Consider the following 20,725-nt stretch of genomic DNA (forward strand, 5'->3'; position numbering starts at 1 on the left):
GACAAAATGCCCTTTGTCTTTTTTTTTTTTCAAAAAAAACACCCAACCTCTCACCGGTGGCCGGCCGCCGGCAACCGCCGCCGGCAATTGGCCGCCGTCGGCCGGCAGCCGCCACCGGGCGCCGCCGCCGGCGGCCGGTGTGGTGGCTGCCGGTGGAAGTTTTTTGTAATAGTTTTTTTGTGTGTGGGAGAATATTACAAGAAGTGGTAGGGGTGGGATTTGATCCCACGACCCCTTGGCCATTTGGGCCAACAAAAGGACAGATGACCATTGGGCCATCAAAGACTTCTTAGCTTTATAATGCAAACAAAAATATAAGTTGACTCTTTTACTGTGACTCCAGCCCGTGACAATAATTTACCTCAGGATGACAAGTTTTAATTGAGAAATAACAAGTCTAAATTTGATATTAACAAAGCGACTTTTCCTGATACATAATAAGAAGTAACAGTATATTAATTAAAAATGACAGTTTATTTGAATATGACACGTCTTTACTGAAAAATGACACGTCTAAACGTGAGATTAACAATATGCCTTTTTTATATATATATAACAAGAAGTAGCATGTACATTAATTAAAAATGACCATAATTTATTTGAAAATGACACATCTTTACTGAAAAATGACAAGTCTAAACTTGAGATTAACAATGTGTCTTCTCCTGATACATAACAAGAAGTAGCATGTACATTAATTAAAAATGACCATAATTTATTTGAAAATGACATGTCTTGTTATGTATCAGGAGAAGACATATGTTAATGCTACTTTTTTAATTAATGTACATGCTACTTCTTGTTATGTATCAGGAGAAGACACATTGTTAATCTCAAGTTTAGACTTGTCATTTTTCAGTAAAGATGTGTCATTTTCAAATAAATTATGGTCATTTTTAATTAATATACATGCTACTTCTTGTTATATATATATAAAAAAGGCATATTGTTAATCTCACGTTTAGACGTGTCATTTTTCAGTAAAGACGTGTCATATTCAAATAAACTGTCATTTTTAATTAATATACCGTTACTTCTTATTATGTATCAGGAAAAGTCGCTTTGTTAATATCAAATTTAGATTTGTTATTTCTCAATTAAGACTTGTCATCCTGAGGTAAATTATTGTCACGGGCTGGAGTCACAGTAAAAGAGTCAACTTATATTTTTGTTTGCATTATAAAGCTAAGAAGTCTTTGATGGCCCAATGGTCATTTGTCCTTTTGTTGGCCCAAATGGCCAAGGGGTCGTGGGATCAAATCCCACCCCTACCACTTCTTGTAATATTCTCCCACCAAAAAAAAAAAACTATTACAAAAAACTTCCACCGGCAGCCACCACACCGGCCGCCGGCGGCGGCGCCCGGTGGCGGCCGCCGACCGACGGCGGCCAATTGCCGGCGGCAGTTGCCGGCGACCGGCCACCGGTGAGAGGTTGGGTGTTTTTTTAAAAAAAAAAAAGACAAAGGGCATTTTTGTCATTTCACTGAATTTCAAAATTCCAATTTGGGAAGTACTTCCCTCATTGTCATTACATTTGCTTAGCTTCCCAAATTGGAATTTCAGATATTCCACCTTCTTTATCTGTCATTTTCCCTTATTTTAAAATGTTAAATTATTACTACAAAGACACAGAAGCCAAAGCGGTTAGTAGCATGAAACAAGGATTCCAACCAATTTACCAGAACTCGGAAAGACAAAACGACGTCGTACTGGCTGTGCTGCTTTCAGCCTCAGGCGGGATCTGAATAATGAATATGCATAAATAAGGTTTTTTTTTTTTTGGGTTGCAAAATAAGGTTTTATTTTCCCTAAAAAAGGAGGGAATATCTTGAAGCTCGCTGGGAAAAATCTCAGGGAAGAGAAACCTAAAACCGCAAGTCAGCAATTCCAAGCTCTGCAGGAGTAGTGGTGATTGAAGTCGAAGCTTGAGTTGATCCAGCGACAATGTCATCGACTCTGCTGGAGGTGACTCGTGCGGCACACGAGGAGGTGGAGCGGCTTGAGCGTCTGATAGTGAAGGACCTTCAAAATGAGCCCGCGTCGAACAAGGACCGCTTGTTTCAGAGTCACCGCGTGCGAAATATGATCGATACTATCACTTCTACCACTGAAAAGCTCGTAAGTCGGTTCTCTCAACTTCGAATTTCAGTTATTAGGTTGTGTTTGCTCCTCGACGAAACTTCTTTTTAGGTTAATGCAAAATAAGCGCCGAGATGATAAATTATTAATTGGAACTCTTCCACTTCTTGTTTCTGAAGTGAAAGCAATCTTAGCTTGATGTTAAAAAACCGAAGTAGCTCCTTAGTTGAGTTGTTAGGAACTGACCAAAAAATCACATTCGGGGAGAGGGGATGGTATTTCCAATCACTTAATGTTCTGCTGTCAGCGTAGAGTGTTGTTGTTTTTTGACCAATTCTGTTTCAAGTAAATAAGTTTTGGTGAAGTAAGATCCAAACTAGAATCTATTTTTCCTTTCCATTTTTTTTTTAATTCCTCTGGACTACCCTGTGAAGACTGTTGTAATCTATCGTTCCTCTTTCCTCTTTATTTTAATTTACTTTTCATCTATCTTGTCTTGCGAATTAAAACAGAGAAGTTAGCTGATTTTCCGTTTGTCGGTTTCAGATTGATATATACGAAGATAAAGACAATGCAAGGAAAGATGAAATTGCTGCACTGGGGGGTCAAACTGCAACTGGAACAAATGTGTTTAGTGCGTTTTATGATAGACTGAAAGAGGTAATGTTTACATATGTAGAAGCTTTATAATAGAAATAGGAGAGATGCCTTTTTGGAATCGGGAGTTGTATTCTGTCTGCATCCATCGTTTTTATCTTGTCTTTACATCTTATTCTCATGTGGGTTTATTCTAGCGCCAACTATCTAAGAGCTTTATGTTTACATGTGCATATTGCTGTGTATCAGTGTATGTGGAAGACGTCATTGAAATTTGAACTAGTAAAAATGATAGCATCTTTATGCATATGTTGAAACTGAGTTCTCTGAGTTATTTGATCCTAATTGCTTTTATGCGTTTAATACATTGGTATCTTGTGATATGTGCAGATACGAGAGTATCATAGAAAGCACCCGGCTGCACGTGTTGTTGATGCTAATGATGACTATGAAGAACTTCTCAAAGAGGAGCCTCAAATTGAGTTTAGTGGAGAGGTCTGTCTGTCTGTCTCTCTCACCTACACACACGCACGCATACAAACCTACCCACCCGTACCCGATTACCATGTTGCATAATTACATTACTTGATGGGTGATAAAGAAACGTGCAGTCTTTTGTAGCAAAAGAATAATATTGCAACAGGCAATGCTCTGAAGGATATAAAGAATTCGTTGTGACTTATGTTAGCTTGTAGAATACATCCTGTCAAATTTTAAGTTCAAGGCTTCCCTACCCTCTCTGTGCAACCTTGGCATGAATAGTTTGGGTTTTGGGGCCATTCCTGTTGAGATTTTAAAATATGTCCCTATTCAAAGAATCAAGATAATTGACTCTTGGAGCAATTTAATTTCACAAGTTTCTCTAAATATTATTTTGGATATAATTTTACAAAAGCTAGGCAGTTATTGTGAACCATTTCTTTACATAAATTATGCAATAAGAAGAGTTTAAGAATATATCCACATGGACCTTAATGTCCCATTGACCTTGAATTGGCGGTGTGTTTGAGCATTTAATTGTCCTCCTGTTCCATCAGGAGATCCAGAGATGAGATTCTTGTATGATGCAATTTGTCCTTGGACGGTGGTTTTAGTGAGTCATGTAAGATGAAATCTAATATGTTGTACTGTTAGGATACATGATGCTTCATTTTTCAAACTGAGAATGTTTTCTCTTCTGCCTTTTATGGTTATTGATTTCCTTGAGATATTGGTTTCAGGAAGCTGTTGGGCGGTACTTAGACTTGCATGAATTGTACTATCAGTATGTTAATTCCAAATTTGGTGAGCCAATTGAGTACTCTGCTTACCTTGATGTTTTTTCACAAACAGAGAAGATCCCACGCAAAATGAAAATGACTAGGTATATTCCCTTATCCTCATCCTTTCTGTTGCATGTTTTTGTTTATTTGGTATTTAGTGTTCCTCCGATGTTGGTAAGTAACTTTCTGAGATGTCTTAGTTTCTGCCATCCTATTTTCTACAGGCAGTACAGGGAATATATGGAGAATCTTTTGGAGTATCTCATATATTTCTTCCAGCGGACAGAACCCTTGCAAGATCTGGATCGAATTTTCTCTAAGGTGATTATTTTCAATTATCTTTCTTTTGCTTCGCTAACTTGAGCTTGATTTATGCTCTAGGTGCACTAGGGTGGCTTTCTGCTTGGAATTATTTTTCATAGTATTTCTTTGCCGCAACTTTAATTGTAGTGTTAGCCATCATTATACTTTGGCTGTAGATGTGTCCTATAAATATGTGTTGTTCTTCTGTAACCATTTATTCAAAAGAGAAAAAAATAAAATTAAAAAAATCCTTCAATTACTATAGTTTTATACTCTTGCAAAATGTTGGTAAACTATATAGTTATAAAGAAACTGCCAAGATTCTCTTTAACAAAACCCCTCTAACTCTAAAATGCTTCATTCCCATTATTAATTATTGTTAACTTGATTGTTTGAATAAACTTTTGAATCAGATTATGCGATTTTTTTTTTTAAATAATTTCATATGCACAAATGCATGAATTGAATGGCCAGTTTGACCAAAAATTATCATGTAATTCCTGCTTCAAGTTTCAAGTCTGATCCTTCACTTGTGGGCGAGAGTTTTGTTGAATTAATGCTATATCATGGAGTTCCTGAATCCTCAAAGATAATTCTCCATTCTCATACTCTAGGACACCAAGGACTCCTTGTGCATTATTTCGTCTCTCTCTTTTTTCGGTAGTGAGCGTCTGATTGAATTGCAGGTAACAGCTGAGTTTGAAGAAAATTGGGCTGCAAACAAGTTACCTGGATGGGAGAATGACATTCAAGAGAATGGACACGTACCTGCTCAACACACTGCAATTGATCTTGATTACTACAGTACAGTTGAAGAGCTGACAGAATTGGGTCCTGAAAAGTTGAAAGAGGTGAGTTTAAAATTGGTAACATGATAATTCACTTATCACATATATTTAAAATACCCATCTGTCCCATTTAGAACGAAGCAAGAATGCATCCAAAATAAGCTTTTCCACATCGTTTGCCCCATTTCTCGTTTGAATACTGAACAGCCGCTTGTACTTGATATGTACAATGTCATTGATCCAACTTTTATTCCTTGACATCGTGCTGTGGTTTTTACTCTAAATTAATTTGTCTGTTGAGGTTGTCATTTTTAGTTGCTTTGGGAATTGTAAGAAGTTTAAACAGCAGTACCTTTTCACTGTTGTGCCATTTTGATTCACAACTTTTGGCGATTACTCCTCAGATCAGAGATTCAATTACGATCATTGTATTTGTTACTATATCTTTACTATCTTCTGTCTTTATGAATGGCAAATATTAGGTACTGTTCAATTCAAGTTAATGATTTATAAAACAAGTTTGGTTTATTGATCTCCCTCTTCTTTGGTATTCCAGGCATTGGCTGCATTGGGACTTAAGACTGGGGGTACTGTTCAGCAACGGGCAGAGAGGCTGTTCCTTACAAAGGTGACTCATCCGTTTCTGCAGAGTATATTTTTTTGGGAATGAAAATGGGAATAAGAATGGAAATGGTAATGAGGATGATGTTTCAAGGAATGGGATGAGCGTGTTTGGCATGTTAAAGAAAGGAATGAAAACTTGTGTTTGGTTGGACAGTAATATTCGTAACACAAAAACATACTGAAACATTTATTATTAACTAGATTTGTTTAATAGATATATATTCAATTTTTAAATTATTTGATTCATATTTTTAAAATATTAAATATTTCTTGTTCATCAATAATAAGTAATCTTATAATTATAAATGATTATTAAGTTATCGTTACAAATATAAGAAAATATGATTTTTTCTACTCGTCTCTATTCTTAAATGAAATATGATTTTTATTTTATACTTCTAGAAATAGTTTTTATTAAATGATATTGTTGATAATAAAATTATTTTAATTTATGGATGGTGATTATAATATAAAGATAAAACTTTCAGTATTGAAGGCTACTTTAGTCAATTTAATGAGGATTCCAAAATCAAAAGATTGATCGAATCAAAATCTGTTTCTACCAACTAGACATCCCCTGCAGTGGAATGCGTCTTCCATTCCTATTCCACACGCTGCATTACCATGAACCAAATATACTTAAGTTGCTTTGTCCTCTCTTCTTTCAAATTGACTGTCTTTTATCCAATGCTGTTAGTCCAAAAGTGAGAGCTCTGTTTAGAAGAGTCAAGTGCAATATTTTGATGTTAATTTTGTCTATTTCTTCTTACTAACTCTTGTTGACGTCCTCATCATGACTTCCATAATTAAGCATTTTTTGTTTTGATTGAGATTGCATTACTTGTCCTTAAGCTTTGACTCAGGAAAAATTTTATTGGCTTTCTCATGCAGCATACACCTCTTGAAAAGTTGGACCGGAAGCATTTTGCCAAGGGACCACGAGGTTCAGAAAAAATGGCACTGCCGCAGTTCCACAAGAAGATGAAAATTCAAAGGAAATTGCACTGCTGGAGGCCAAGCTGTCCAAGTTATGCGATCTGTTAGAAGAGGTTAGCATATGTTGCTTGTCATTAAGTCGGCAGCCTTTTTAAAGTTTCTGCTACTTTCATTTAATCTAGAGTTTTATTGGTTGGGGTATTTGACGGGAGTGTTTTGACCAGATATCAGCTGCATATATTATAACTTACTGCATTTATGAATTTTCTCTGACCATGATACAGACAATTGCACGAACAAAAGACAATGTTGTGAAGAAGCAAGCCTTGACATATGAAGAAATTGAAGCAGAACGTGAGGAGGTGAGTTGAACTTAAAAGCTAAGGTTCAATAGTACATAGATATGAAATGTTTTCTTGGGCCACTTTTTCATAATTTTGTGGAAGAAATCAGTAATATTATATAATTTCTATCTGAATGCTATAACTTGAACTCATTACGGGTACCTATCTTGTACTCTCAAAACATTGAGGATGATGGCCATTGCGGGAGTGAGGTATCATCAGTAATGATTGGTTGTCATATGAGTCAACTATCATGCTTAAGTTTGAAATTGATCTTGGTTGTTTTGGCCCATTGTGTGACAATCGCATCTCGAGTTGGCTCTCCTAACCAAATAGAAAGTAGAACACATTATTATTTCACTTGTAGATGCATTAATTTGTGTTGAATTTCTTGTGTTTAAAAGTGGAGATTGTGCTGGGCTTATATGTGGTGCCTAATGTAAATTGAAGGTGGTCCTTCCTTATAATAACCGAAAGTGTAAAACAGAAAATTCGTCTGCCAGCTTATTGCAGAGACCCTTTTTTTTTTTTTTGGACCTGCGAAACTAAGTTATTGCTAAGTTGCCGGTGAGGTTGACTTGTTTAGACAAAAAATGGTTTCTGAAAATTGTCTTGTGTAACACTTTGACAGCCACAAAATTTTTCACTTGGGGAGTTTTTTTTCCATTCTATAAATATACATTCCTTCCAATCGTGAGTAGAGAATATCTTGGGTTCTTCACCTTTTTCTTTGCATTTCCGTTGTACCTTCAATTCCAGATGCAGATAATGTTAAATTGGTGACTTGTGTTTCATATCCTTGACAGGAAGAAACACAGGAGGAATCTGAAAGTGAAGATGAGGAACAGCAGATATATAATCCCCTAAAATTGCCAATGGGATGGGATGGGAAGCCTATACCTTATTGGCTTTATAAGCTACATGGTCTTGGCCAGGTATTATTTTCCTTTCAAAGTGAGAAACTGAGATTGTCGTCCTTTCACTTTTGTGGTTATGGGAATTATCCATTCTGGGAATTATAAATTGTTGGTCTTACTTAAACTAGCTGAGGGGCTTGCCCTCTTATACTTAGGGAGTCCACAGGATTCCTTTTTTTTTTTTTTTGGATAAGGGAGCCCACAGGATTCTAACCATAAATAAGTGTAATTTGATTTGCATCTCAGGAATTCAAGTGTGAGATATGTGGGAACTACAGTTATTGGGGGCGTAGAGCTTTTGAACGGCATTTCAAAGAATGGCGCCATCAGCATGGGATGCGCTGCCTTGGTATACCAAATACCAAGAACTTTAATGAAATAACGTCAATTGAGGTACACATTTTTCTTTGTTCTTTCTATTTCTTTGCTAATAGTGTAACATGTTTTACAAATCACAAGTATGGTCATAAAAGTGCTTATTTGTACTGCTGGAGACACCTCCTCTTGTTACATAGTCGTTATTATATCCCACCAGGTTGGCAGGTTATTCATGGTTTAGAATAAATTGAGATGGAATGCACTTTGCAGCAAAAATATTTATTTCTGCTCATCTAATTTGCAAATGACACCTGAATAATCTGTTGTTGAATTTCATTGCCCGTGTATCCTACCATCAAAGGTCTATTTGGCATAACATGAAACAGTTTCCATTTTTAATGCATACAAAAAATGAGATGCATAACGTCTATTATATCTTCGTTATAATTACTCAACCATGATTGCCTTAATCACATTTCGATGGGATGAGTCGATTTTGAATTGGATTGATCATTTCTCAACAACGAGAAATGGATTTAGTTGACATGATTCTTGTCAAAGGGATTCTTTCAACGGCTGAAATCTCAACCATCTCACCTCTTAACCAAACTTGAAACGTGTGGGCCATCTGTGATGCAGGAGGCAAAGGAACTCTGGAAAAGAATACAAGAAAGGCAGGGAGTGAACAAGTGGCGCCCAGATCTCGAAGAAGAATATGAAGATAAGGAAGGCAACATCTACAACAAGAAGACATATACTGATTTACAGCGCCAGGGACTTATATAAGAGGGCCGCTCCTAGCTTGACTTTAAAAGGGGAAGTAGGGAAACGATGGCACTTTAATTATATTGGACTACGAGGTGGAAGATTTGGGCACAGGAGCGGTTTTGGGTTTACTTGCGCTTTAGCATGTGTCATTGATGATCCAATGAGATGAGGGAAGGGAGGAAAAAGGGTTGTCATTCAGGTTAAATGGCACGAGGGAAGATTTTTACATCACAATTTCTTTACTATCAGTTATATGTAGCCTGTTTATCACCTGTCCGATTTTCAGCCCATTAATTAAAGAAACAATGTACGATGTTGCCCGGAAATAGACGTTGTCACTTGTCAGCACCAACTAGAACGCCAGTGTTCAGTCCAATCTTCCAAGGTGGCATTGCATACTTGCTATTCATTGAAACAATATCCATCTGAAGCTGAAACGATAGCACCAACTAGAACGTTACTGTTCATCCAATCTTCCAAGGCAGCATTATATGCTTTTTGAATCGACGAAATGCTGCGAAGCAACAAAAAATTTAATGGTCTGATGGGACAACTTTTATCGTATTGCTGAGCGATTATTTATTATCAAATGGGAAATAGTTGTATGAACTTTCTGTTATTAAAAAGGTTGAGTCATGCTGTTAGTAGCGTACCTCTTTAATCAAATAGTCTTTTTTAAAAAAAGTATAATCATATGTTGTATAAATTAATACAATGTCAGCAGCCAATGGTTATTTAAAATAATTTTTTATGAAAAGTAATAACACTCAAAGTGCTTGTCACATTTATGATTACTTAAACTCTCATTACAACTGTTCTGTTAATATAAATTTCTTAATTAAAATTACAATTCTTTTAAAATAAAAATGAATATATATTTATTCGAAAGTATTCCATTTCAACTCATGATGAATAATAGGCAGACTCTGAAAAGAAAAAAAAAAAAATAGAGGCAAGGAATTTCTCCCCACCGCTGTATAGGGAAGCTTAAAATTCCTATTACAGAGGATCGGCTCTTCATTGTATTTGTCTTGCACTTTCTTACATTACCTTACTAATTGTTTGGCATCATTCATAAAAGCCCTTATAAATATATTTTAGCCAAGTTGAGATAAAACTCCTCTCATATACTTATCTTGTATTTCATAAATTATTATTAAAAAAGTGTTTATAAACCATTCCAAATGATACTTATCTGTTTGCTTTTGGTTGTATTTCATTTACAGGATCAAGCAAATACGAGAATTTTGATTTGATAAAAACAGTCCAAGTTTATTATTTTCTCTTTTTTATCATCTCCCGACAAGACACAGTCCAAATTATTTTGACATTTAAGAAGTATTTGGATGGAAACTAAACCAAATCATGTCCTTGATGGGACATGGTCTCAATTTACAAAAAAAAGCTCTTAAAAAGCATTTTTAGGGATATCCAAATACTCTCTTAAATAAAATCGCCTGCAACTAATCTAAAACCACACAAATTTATTTTTGTCACCTTCCAACACCAGTGCCGCTACCGCCCCAATCGTACAAATGAGACAATTCTCACATTAATCTCTTCATGTTGCTTCTAAATGCAAGACTCTCTGGAGTTCATCTACGGCAAACTTCCCTTTTTCCCATAGCTTTCTTTGAAGACCAATTAAAATTTAGATTTACATTTATTACATTTTGGTTCATGGTTTAAAAAGGTGCGCAAATAAAAAAAATGACGTGGGAGAAAACGGCGGGTAACGGTAGGACCGGCGCGAGGAAACCTGATGGAGAGAGGATGTAGATGGAGGAGAGGTCAGGGGAGATATTTAGAGAGACGGACGTGGACGTGCGATGAACCCGTGGAGAAACGTTTCCAGCATTCCGTCACACGCAATTCTCACACGCTTCCTTTCTATATATGACTGAACGGCGATTTTTAACTTAACTCTCTTTTTGGTTGATCCTCTCCAACGGCCTCCAATTCTGATTCCGATTCCGGTAAGTTTCTATCCGCTTGTTTCTTTCTTTTGTCCTTCCTCTTTCACCTCGTTCATTTTCACGGTGTCTTTCTTTTTCTTTGGAAAATGCCTGCTTCTAGACTTGTGATTTCGCTTGATCTAAGCAAGCTTCCCAATGCTTCTGTTGGATTAATCGAACTCTCTCTGGGTCTGTGTCTTATGGTTTGATTTTGTTCAGTCAAGAAAACAGCAATTACTTGGTTCTGCTGTCTATAAAAATCATAATTACTCACTCCAAAAATGTGGTATTAAGAAGGGTGTATGGTTCTTGACGCATCCTGACAAAGCTAAACTTAGTATTTAATTACCAATGAGTTCGTTAACATGTTCAACACTTGAGCGGTACCCAACCCCACAACACGAAGGAAAGAAAAAGTCTTTTTGATGAGTCTTCCATTTAAATTTTCATGCATGCTGGACTCTTTCTGACGATTTACTGATGCACATGTAATCGTTTATGTTCAGAGTTGTAATCAATGGCGCTCTGGAGTACTGGGCTAAACCCAGCACTGGAGACGAACAGCTTAGCTTATTCAACCCGAAATTTGTCGACAAGACTTGTTGTACCTGTTCCCTTGCGTTTTATTAGGAAATTCTCTAATCTAGGCAGAAGACAACATGAACGAATTTACTGTTCTTCATTAAGGAAAGCCTCCTCTGCGTCTTCTATGGAGTCACAAGAAGATGCTCCCGGTGCTTTATCAGCTTCCGTGGAGGAAGAACTGGATCATGTTATGCGGTTCAAAATGTCAGACTTTAAGATTTTAGATCGCATCAGTGTTGGCCTTGGGGGGCGGGTATGGGGTCTAAAATAAGTTTGTGGTGAGTCATGCATGGTTTATATTTATGTTGGTGGTCTGATTGATTTGAGTTTTGCTATAGGCGGATGAGGTAGTTTTTGAAGCCGTTGTGAAGGATGTTGGTAGGTAAGTAACTTCTTTTTTAGGTTCTGGTCGCATGGGTTAGCCATGAGCATAATGTCTGTAAATTCGTTTCCAGCCCCTATATAATACGAGTGTTGTACTTCGGCAACTATCCAGTGTGCAAGCTCAGCGTCGAGGGAAACGGGCTATAGAGGTGGGTAGATCTGACAGTGTCAAAATCTAAATAGGCCCTGTCCCATCATAATTCATTGTTGGTGTTTTCTACTTCTAGGTATTGAAGAAGCTGGTTCGCCGTAAACTTATGTATCATTCTTACTCGTTGCAAGTACATGGCTATATCTCATTGCCTGCAGATGATCATCGGGGCTCATTTATCCTAGTCCATGGGGTAGGTTTTAAATCATTGGAGATATGTATATTTTAAAACTTCTTTTATGCATGATCATGCAATTCCATTTGAATAAAATAAAATGTTTTGACAGAGTCTTATTTGATTAGAAACATGTAACAAATGAGCATGCGATTTCTTGTTTAGAATGCTTTGTCAGAGTCTAATTTGATAAAAAAACATGTAACAAGCTGCTTCTAATTAATGCATTTAAAAGTCCAAAAGAAGAATTCATGTGCAAGCTCTTTCTTGGTTTCACTTTTTTGTGGTGCAGTATCATGGTAGTTTTTCTTTGAGGCATTGGCTTCAACAGTCAGATTGGCTTCCAACTTTAGAGGCCACCCTTGCACTGGATGAAGAGTATGTTAGGAAGGTTGGGGAAGACACAACTGGCGGTCCTGCCATTTCTAGGAAGCTGAGGATTATTCGCATATTGATGAGGGATCTTTTAATTGGAGTAAATTTCATTTTCTCTTAATTGCTTCTTTTGTGCGGAAGGCATCCTCGTTTATAAATACTTTGTCTGTTCTATAAAGCATTTAGAGGAATGATAGCTCTCCCATTCATCACTTACTGTAGGTAAATTACTTACACAGCCATGGTCTTGCCCATACTGAGTTGAGGCTAGAAAATTTGCATATAAGCCCTGTGGACCGACATATTAAAGTAAGCACTGGAACTTGTCTATGATTTTTCTTTGTGCCTTTTACATGGATTACCTTTACTACTTCCTCAGACAGAAGTGATTTGTTGCTTGTTTATTTCGTGCCCCAACAGGAAAATTTGGATTTTGTCTCCGTAGCTAGGTTTTGCTGAAATTGGCTAGATGCCCCTCTCTATGCTAAATGTCTAGATAAACTGATGATGCTGTGAAATGAGAGTTGGGGGGGGGGGGTCAGGAATACAATAGAGCTGCTAAATTGATCGATTCCAAGGGGTTGATAAACCTTTATCATAAACTTGCTTTGAGATATTGTGAAGATGATGTGATCTGATATTTGCATCCAACCACTGTAAATTAATAATTGTTGCTTATTGACATATAATATATTAAATTGATTTCTTGCCTGAAACTGATTATTCTAACCTTTAATCTTATATTTTCAGGTAGGTATATTGGGAAATGCCGCTGACTTTTATGAGGATGGTTCGGATACTGCTTCAGTGGACAGCATGGACAGGCGACAGATGATGATTGCATTTGACATGAGGTAGTGTTTGGGAAATTGTCACTGAAAGCATGGTCTGCAGCTATGTGCATGATACTTAATCTGGAAAGTCTTCTTCATACCTTTTTTTTTTTTTTTTGTCACAAAGATGTGTTGGTTTCATTATGGCAAAAATGGTGTTGCCGGAGCTTATGGATCCTTCGATCTTCGCAAAGTGCAAAGCATTCCTCACAAAGGTATGAGAAGCTAAATTTTTTTTAATTAATTTTAAATATCACCTCCACCCTTTTCCTTAATAAATTGAATCTTTGACCAAGAAGCTTGAATTTTTAAGTTATGCTTCTTTATATCTCATAATCTCTTTTGCATGCGATTCAAGTTGTTTATAGATTTACTGATAATTTGATAATGGGGCATGAGCTATTGTCATTGCGGGGAAAAAGCAGAGGGTGTAATACTTAGATTTTTCAGAAAAACAAGAAGTGGTTGGCCATTCTCCTTAGTTGGCACATGATAAACACTTCAAATATTACAAATATAAGTGGGAACTCTTTTTAATTTAGGATTTATATCATACACTTCATTGCAGTGACGTGAACTTTTTAATGCTTGACTATTTACTGTATCTTTATTCCTGATCTCTTATGCAACTTCAGGGGTATGATCCTTCATGTTTACGTGAGCTTATGTTGGAAATTGTTGGTGGGAATTCCTCATCTGGAAATGCTGGACAACAAGTAAATTTATGCTTCTTGAGTGCAATTGACATTTAGAGTTTTAGTCTTAATTTGAGTCCTTTAATGACTCCTTGATGATGCTTTCTTGCAGATACTTGATAGGAACTGGGGTGCAGGGTGGCATCTCTTATCCTTGTTGCTTGCAACTAAACCTTCTAAAAGGATAAGGTAAGATGTGGGGCAAAATTGTTCAGTTTGAAATGTGGACTATAAAATGAACCATGCTCTCACGACCAACAGTCATCAATAGTATTTCAAATTTGTGTCAATATATGGGAGGCATAATGTTGTTAGTGATAAAAAGCCATGAAGAGATATTGGATTTCAAATACGGTTGCTGAGGAAAATGCACCAAAGCTATTTTTGAAACTTAGTCACATAATTTCAAATGATGATTGATTTAAACCTTTATACTCAACTATGAGCCAGCTTAAATGGAAAACGCAACTACCATTTAAACCTTTATGGAGTTCTCAAACCGTGTACTTGCTTTCTTGCTAACTCAGCTAGATAAACGGACAACCAGTCCAACACAGAAATGGTGGATGATGGGCTCAACCCCAAAACACAAAACAAAGTAATGACCTAGTTGGATTTACTTGTGGAGTCCATGAAGATAGTAAAGTGAGATCTAATTATTTGCTAAAGCATGCAGTTCAAAACCTGGATAATTAGTAGATATTTTTTATATTTTGAATTAAATTAAGTGCTATTGCTAATTTATGAGACTCTTCTACACACACAGTGCGTTTCCAGCTTCATGTATCATAATACAAAAACAAAAACAAACAAAAAAAGTCAATGTAAACAATTGGTTGCTTATTGACACTTGAGCCACAAGCTATAATACAAGAGAAGCAACCTACAAAGGGTAGTCCTGTGTGGGAATAGCATTGCCTGAATGCACCATATTTGTCTGCTGATTGGAGAAACAAATGCAAGTTATGAGGTTTATAATGTTACCCTTTTTTCCCCAAATGCCTGGCCTCTCATTGTAGGAATCGAAGAATCTTGATTGATGCTGAAATTTGAATGACTAATTTGGCTGTTTCCTGTGTTAGCAGCCAAATTCACCTTTTTGTGATAGAATTTGAATGTTAGTTTTGTTCTGCATATTATTTGAGTTTTGGCATCATATATCCATCATCAAATGGGGTTTGCTTGTTTTCTTCATTTTAATTCCTTTTCTGCTGGTTTACTTTCAGTATGTACTCTGTAATCCTTGCTTATTTTAATATCATTTCGCCTTTGGTTCTAAAAAAAAAAAAAAAAAAAAAATCAAGTGGGGTTTTAGATGCATGAAATTAATGTGACCACTGTTCGCTAAAATTGAAGTATTGGGCAGAGATATATTTTGTATCCTTGGTATAACAACTAATTTAATTGAAAATATGAATTGTGATACAGTTGTTTGGATGCTCTTAGACATCCATTCCTTTGCGGGCCAAGATGGCGAGTAGTCCCATCAATGGATATTATTCGATGGGGTCTCGGGTCTACTGCAGTGCGGATCACTGAGGAATACATCTATCGTCAGCCTCAGGTATTCATCCAATCATGGCAACATAATCCAAAGGGGCCCTTTGTTACTTCTCAAGTTCATTGGTCCTTATATAGGAGCTTTTTATAATTGATAGTGTCTCATGTTTTTCCATACAAAGGTTTCATCCGTATTTGCTCTTTTCAAATGCAGAAGTTATGCGATGATGATTGGACTAACGTTGTTATTTTTGTCTTTTAGCGAAATAGGCTTGCCCACTTCATTGAGTTAATGGAGATGTTGAATCCTCACTCAAAGCCCAAGGTAATTAAATTAAAAGATTTTGTTAAGAAGTGAAATACGTGTTTGCTTGCTTTTACTTGAGGGATTGTCCATTCTGACTTTATTGGTAGATCGCATTATTGGACTTTTGGCCTCGTTCAAATTCTTGAATGCCTATTTCAGGCATTCCATCTCAATTATTCTGCATGGTAGTTTTCCCTTGCCCCCGCTACTTACAGCTGGAAGGGCAAGCTATTGTGTTGAAATATTTATTATACAGCCGAGATCATTGATATTCCTTGCCATTCATAAATATAAAACACGAGGCACATATTCCACGTGCGATCATTTTTTAACGGAGTATGCCGTCTTATGTGTTACGATCTATGTATGTAGAACTGGCTGGAGCTGCTGCCAGGCAAATGGCGTCTCCTGTACTGCACTGGGAAGCATATTGGGCTGACACTTCGCCAACCTCCTGCCCGTGTACTCATTAAAGATGTGCATCTTACTGTCAGTAGAGCATCAAAGTTGAAGGCTAACTTTTCATTTGTCTCCAACATTGGATTCACTGTCATGATTGGTCAGGACTGGCCACATGACAAATCTGGTAAAAACGGGAGTTTGGAAGTGGAATCTTCATTTGGATTAATGGCCGGGAGACGATTATATATTAAGCAAGAGAAGCAAGAGAAGGCCACAGATAAGTTCTCCTTTGGTCATTCCAGCAGCGAGATGGACTTAGCTCAGAAAATATCTGGCAAGAAATGGAGAAAAGTAATCCCTTTCAAAGAGTTTCCGTCAAGTCTTCCTGCAGCCAAGCTTGTACCAGGTGACATTGATGTGACTATGACTCTCGATGATCCATTGAATCAAGATCTTGGTACGGCAAGAAATGTCCTTCAAGAAGTAAGAACGCAGGTTCCCCCAGAAATGTTTGATTTGTCGAAGTTGGTGTGTGGAACGTATGTGGATTCTAGGCTTCTTGTCCTTCGTGGGGTTAATGGTTCAGCCCTCTTGTTTACGAGGTCTTTTGTGGATAACAGTATTTGTAGATGATTATTTGGATTCAATGAAGCATTTTTTCCTGTATAATTGCTTTTGTGAATAACAATAGTTATAGAATAACTGTTATAAATTCCATAAAAGCATGTATATTTTATTCCGTATAGAAAGTATAAAATCAAGCCAAATTATCATGAGATGTAACTAATTTTAGAGTCTGTATAAAACATTAGCTTACATTCTAGTTTCATCATATAATTCCATTTTCGGATTTTAGGGGGAGGAAAATAAGGAAAGGGGGTGTCTTCTAACATAGTGGTCCTTCACATTTCACAATGCAACCTTAGGCCACACTGGAACAATTGAATGAGTATTATATTCTGAAAACAGTGCTAGTTTGAACTTCGTATCGCTAAGAGGACCCGGGGGGGGGAGCGAATAATTACTTCCCTGGTTGACAGCCAGATATTTGTTATGTTTTTTTTTTTTTTTTAAATGAAGAGGTTTTGAGTTGTGGATACTTCATTTGCCTTCTCCCATCTTACCGTTCAAGCTGATTCAAAAAAATAAATTATGAAAAAAATTAATTTTTATAAATAGTTATAATTTTACAAGAAGCTAGGTATGTTTTATTCATAGGGGACAAGATTTGAAAAAGGAGTTGCATTTTTTAACCAAAAAAATTTATATTAAATTTTACATTATATTAAATTGATATACACTCATATCAATAATAAAATCCGTAAAATATACAATTTCTATATTTTCTTTTTAAAAAATTAATCAAATCCTTGACACACACCTTCTTCTACGCATGTGACTTGCGTATTTCATTGACTCCTTCAAGCTATACAAGATTGGTGAATTTGGATTTTTAGATAAAAGAGAGTACAGTTGTTTTTTTTTTTTTTTAATGAAGTTCACCGAACTTCTGATTTATTTATTTATTGTAGAAGTGAATGAAGCCGCAAGTCGAATGGGTCCAGCCGTGCACACAGCACACTTGAATGCCGTGGGAGCATCAGCATGGAACAAGTGCAGCAAAGTAATGAAAAAGAGGAAGAAAGATGGGTTTCATAATCCACAATAACACAAAATTTCTGAACCTTTAGGGTACATAAAGCAACACCAGTTCTGCTTTTCTTCCTCCGCTGCTTCGTCCTCGCCATCTCTCCATCAACAGGTGCACTCGCTTACATGCTCATCTTCTTCTTCTTCCTTTTTCTTACAGCACTCGCATTTGATTTCATAATCATAATTTGGGATCCGGAAAGAGAGACTAACCAGACGAAATCAATTTTCAATTCCCTTCACCACCCAATGGATCACAAATTCACAATACTGGTCAAGAATTACGTCAATCTCGATTTGGCTTCAAAAGTTTATTTCGATTTGACATGGTCGTCAACCGTTCTTCTTTTTTTTTTACAAAAAAAAAGTCTCCCGCATATAGATGAGATTAGAGACTTGGATTTTCAATGCTTCACATCTGGAACAATTTTGCAAACCAAGAAGGTTGTCTTCCTTCCTCTAGGTAGAAGAGGTCCCATTACTGATACATAATCGCGAATTCATGTCTCACTGGGCTCATTTTTTGTGATAGCATATCTCTGATTTTCGTATCCGAAGAATCCTCCGATTGATCTCCACACGCGAATTTTATTCATAAAAATGGCTAGATTTTTCTTCAATTCCGTCTTTACGTAATAGGAGGATCAAAACAGCATCGTTCAAAGATTTTTTTTAACTGTTGTTCAAGATTTTATCTCCATCAATGGTGAATTTGAGTTGACTCAACTGACTGGCTCAAGGCCACCAAACATATTAGCGGATACAGAAGAAATATTAAAAATCGTAGCATTAAAAATAGTTATGTTAAGTAAAAAATTGTAGGACCCATAAATCCTGCGAAGAATTTTCAAGCGGGGATATCAAAGTCAATTTTTCCCTTGAAAAGAACGCAACATCCCATAGCCAGATAACAATCTCTTGTTTTCTTTTTCTTTGTTGCAGGACGAATCAATTTTGATTCGTATTTGATAAATAAGCTAACTGCTTCCATTTGAATAATAAATCAAAAGGGCCAACATCCCTAATTTCCAATATCATCCGAGAGGTGGGTTGGGTGAAGAATCAAGACCATGTCGTTTGGTATGAATTATGAAGAAACGAATGACATTCTCATTTCCTTAGCTTTTTATAATGTCTATGATACATTTATCATAAATATTCAACATATTTAATTTTTTCGTTAAAAAAATTAATTATTTTTCATGACTGCTCTGTCATCAATTGACATCTTTGCCCCCACTTTCTGGGTCATGTAACTGGAACAATATAGTTATCCATAAATCTAAAAGGTCATGGTAAAAAATACGGTAAAACTTGCTGAAGCAGGAAGATGATGGGGGTTAGCATTATAGTATAAGGTAATCTTTTGTGAGACATTTACAGAGACGCCAAGAGCCAAAAGCTGCTAAATCTATAGCTTTTATTAGGCTGCAATGAATGTCTAAGGGAAAAAAGGGGAAAATAAAATAAAATAAACGCACTTTTTTTTTTCCTTCCTACTTTTCCTTTTAGATTTGATCAGAATTACAACTTGGGTATAACTGTAAGAGTCCCGCGGATGAAGGGGATGGAAGGGTTAGTGATCCTTGCGGAGAAACAATAGGGGTGTAATATGGACTAACCTCATGAGCTAACTGTTTGGAAATTGACCCTCCAAATGTTCTTTCTATCAAGGTATCTTCTAATATTTACTAGTTCATGAATTTCCTGCAATTTGGAGCTTTACATAAACATGGCACTTTGTTTTCATCTGGCTCATCAGGATCAAACAAGTAGTCATACCTGCCAGACACAACCAACGCACCAGATTAAAGAATTAAAGAAAACGCAAAGGGTGACAACACAAGTGTGACACAGAGAGAGAGAGAGAGATGTACGTTAGTTCATCACCAGCGGGAACATTGGTCTTTGCGATGAGTACGATACGGCTCTCATCATCACCGACGCTCATAATTCTTGCATAGCAATTCGGCATGCACTACAAGAATCAAGCAGAGGTAAGAAACGAGACGACCATGAATGATGTACAAAATATTGACAATACTGCGCTTCCTTTGTTTCCTGTGTCGTCAATCAATCACCATATTTTTCAATGGGAATCACAATTTTCTTTGTATTTAAATCATGGTGCTTAGAAGTAGCAAGTGTTTAAACCAGAAAATTAAACAAAGTAATACTAAGTATGCATTTTATTCAAGTTAGATGGACTTACAGAATGGTTGATAAGCCGGGCAATATTTCCTTTATCAGTAGCATCTACCACCACTTCTTCACTTATCTTGAAAAGCTGCAAAAACAAGAAACCATAGACAGTTTAGAGCTGTTTATTAGGTGACCCAAAAATTCCAGAATAGGAAACTTCAGTTCTAATAATTTCCAACATCCCAAGCATGCAAGTTATAAATGTGCGTGTAAAAGGTAAGCCCTTGTAGGAGATGGGTTGATGAATCAAATTCAACTCACATAGCAATCTTTGCCTTCTCTCTTATAATGCGCCTCCCTTAGATCAGCAATGCTGCGTCTCACTTGTTCCCCACGATATTCAAGAACCTGTTCAGAATTACATGATGCACATTATTATTGATGGGGAAAAAAATGCTATACCATAATAAGATCAAGAAATATATATATATACGCTACTACCACTATAAAGATCATATTTCAAGAATATGTTTTGCAAACCAAACCATGTCTTCAAACGCACACTGTTTGTTGTCAGTGTGTGCCGGATGACTTTGATAACAAAGGGCTGCTATGATCTTCTATTGGAGTAAA

General features: G+C 36.5%; 3 protein-coding genes across 4 annotated transcripts; 2 read left to right on the forward strand and 1 right to left on the reverse strand.

The window, feature by feature from the left end:
• The first annotated feature begins 1,822 nt into the window (after positions 1 to 1,822).
• Positions 1,823 to 8,956, forward strand: LOC114745425 (splicing factor SF3a60 homolog). Its single transcript, XM_028933582.1, is given in 13 exon segments — positions 1,823 to 2,120; positions 2,628 to 2,741; positions 3,069 to 3,173; positions 3,899 to 4,041; positions 4,165 to 4,261; positions 4,930 to 5,094; positions 5,588 to 5,659; positions 6,547 to 6,598; positions 6,601 to 6,704; positions 6,876 to 6,953; positions 7,742 to 7,870; positions 8,099 to 8,245; positions 8,810 to 8,956. Coding segments are annotated over 13 exon segments (1,527 nt in total). The 5' UTR covers positions 1,823 to 1,946.
• Positions 8,957 to 10,794: 1,838 nt separating this feature from the next.
• LOC114745424 (probable plastid-lipid-associated protein 14, chloroplastic) lies at positions 10,795 to 17,123 on the forward strand. Of its 2 annotated transcripts, none has more exons than XM_028933580.1 (14): positions 10,795 to 10,914; positions 11,400 to 11,731; positions 11,817 to 11,852; positions 11,934 to 12,011; positions 12,090 to 12,206; positions 12,481 to 12,663; positions 12,786 to 12,872; positions 13,314 to 13,417; positions 13,524 to 13,611; positions 14,032 to 14,112; positions 14,204 to 14,280; positions 15,520 to 15,655; positions 15,854 to 15,916; positions 16,271 to 17,123. In XM_028933580.1, the coding sequence occupies exons 2-14, from the start codon at positions 11,411 to 11,413 to the stop codon at positions 16,931 to 16,933; spliced, it is 2,034 nt and encodes a 677-aa protein (XP_028789413.1). In that variant the 5' UTR covers positions 10,795 to 10,914; positions 11,400 to 11,410; the 3' UTR covers positions 16,934 to 17,123. The 2 variants fall into 2 exon arrangements, with proteins under 2 accessions (XP_028789413.1, XP_028789412.1); XM_028933579.1 differs by having other exon boundaries at positions 10,796 to 10,914; positions 11,817 to 11,860; positions 11,975 to 12,011.
• A 2,518-nt stretch (positions 17,124 to 19,641) lies between these two features.
• Positions 19,642 to 20,500, reverse strand: LOC114745423 (histone-lysine N-methyltransferase ATX5; the record flags this gene model as incomplete). The annotated part of the gene is made up of 4 exons (XM_028933578.1): positions 19,642 to 19,732; positions 19,828 to 19,928; positions 20,163 to 20,237; positions 20,414 to 20,500. Coding segments are annotated over 4 exons (354 nt in total), but the record flags the coding sequence as incomplete, so codon positions are not given.
• Positions 20,501 to 20,725: the final 225 nt, after the last annotated feature.

The sequence above is a fragment of the Neltuma alba genome, unplaced genomic scaffold, assembly GCF_004799145.2.
Source record: "Neltuma alba isolate B1F8T4 unplaced genomic scaffold, ASM479914v2 tig00004674_pilon, whole genome shotgun sequence".
Lineage (NCBI taxonomy): Eukaryota > Viridiplantae > Streptophyta > Magnoliopsida > Fabales > Fabaceae > Neltuma > Neltuma alba.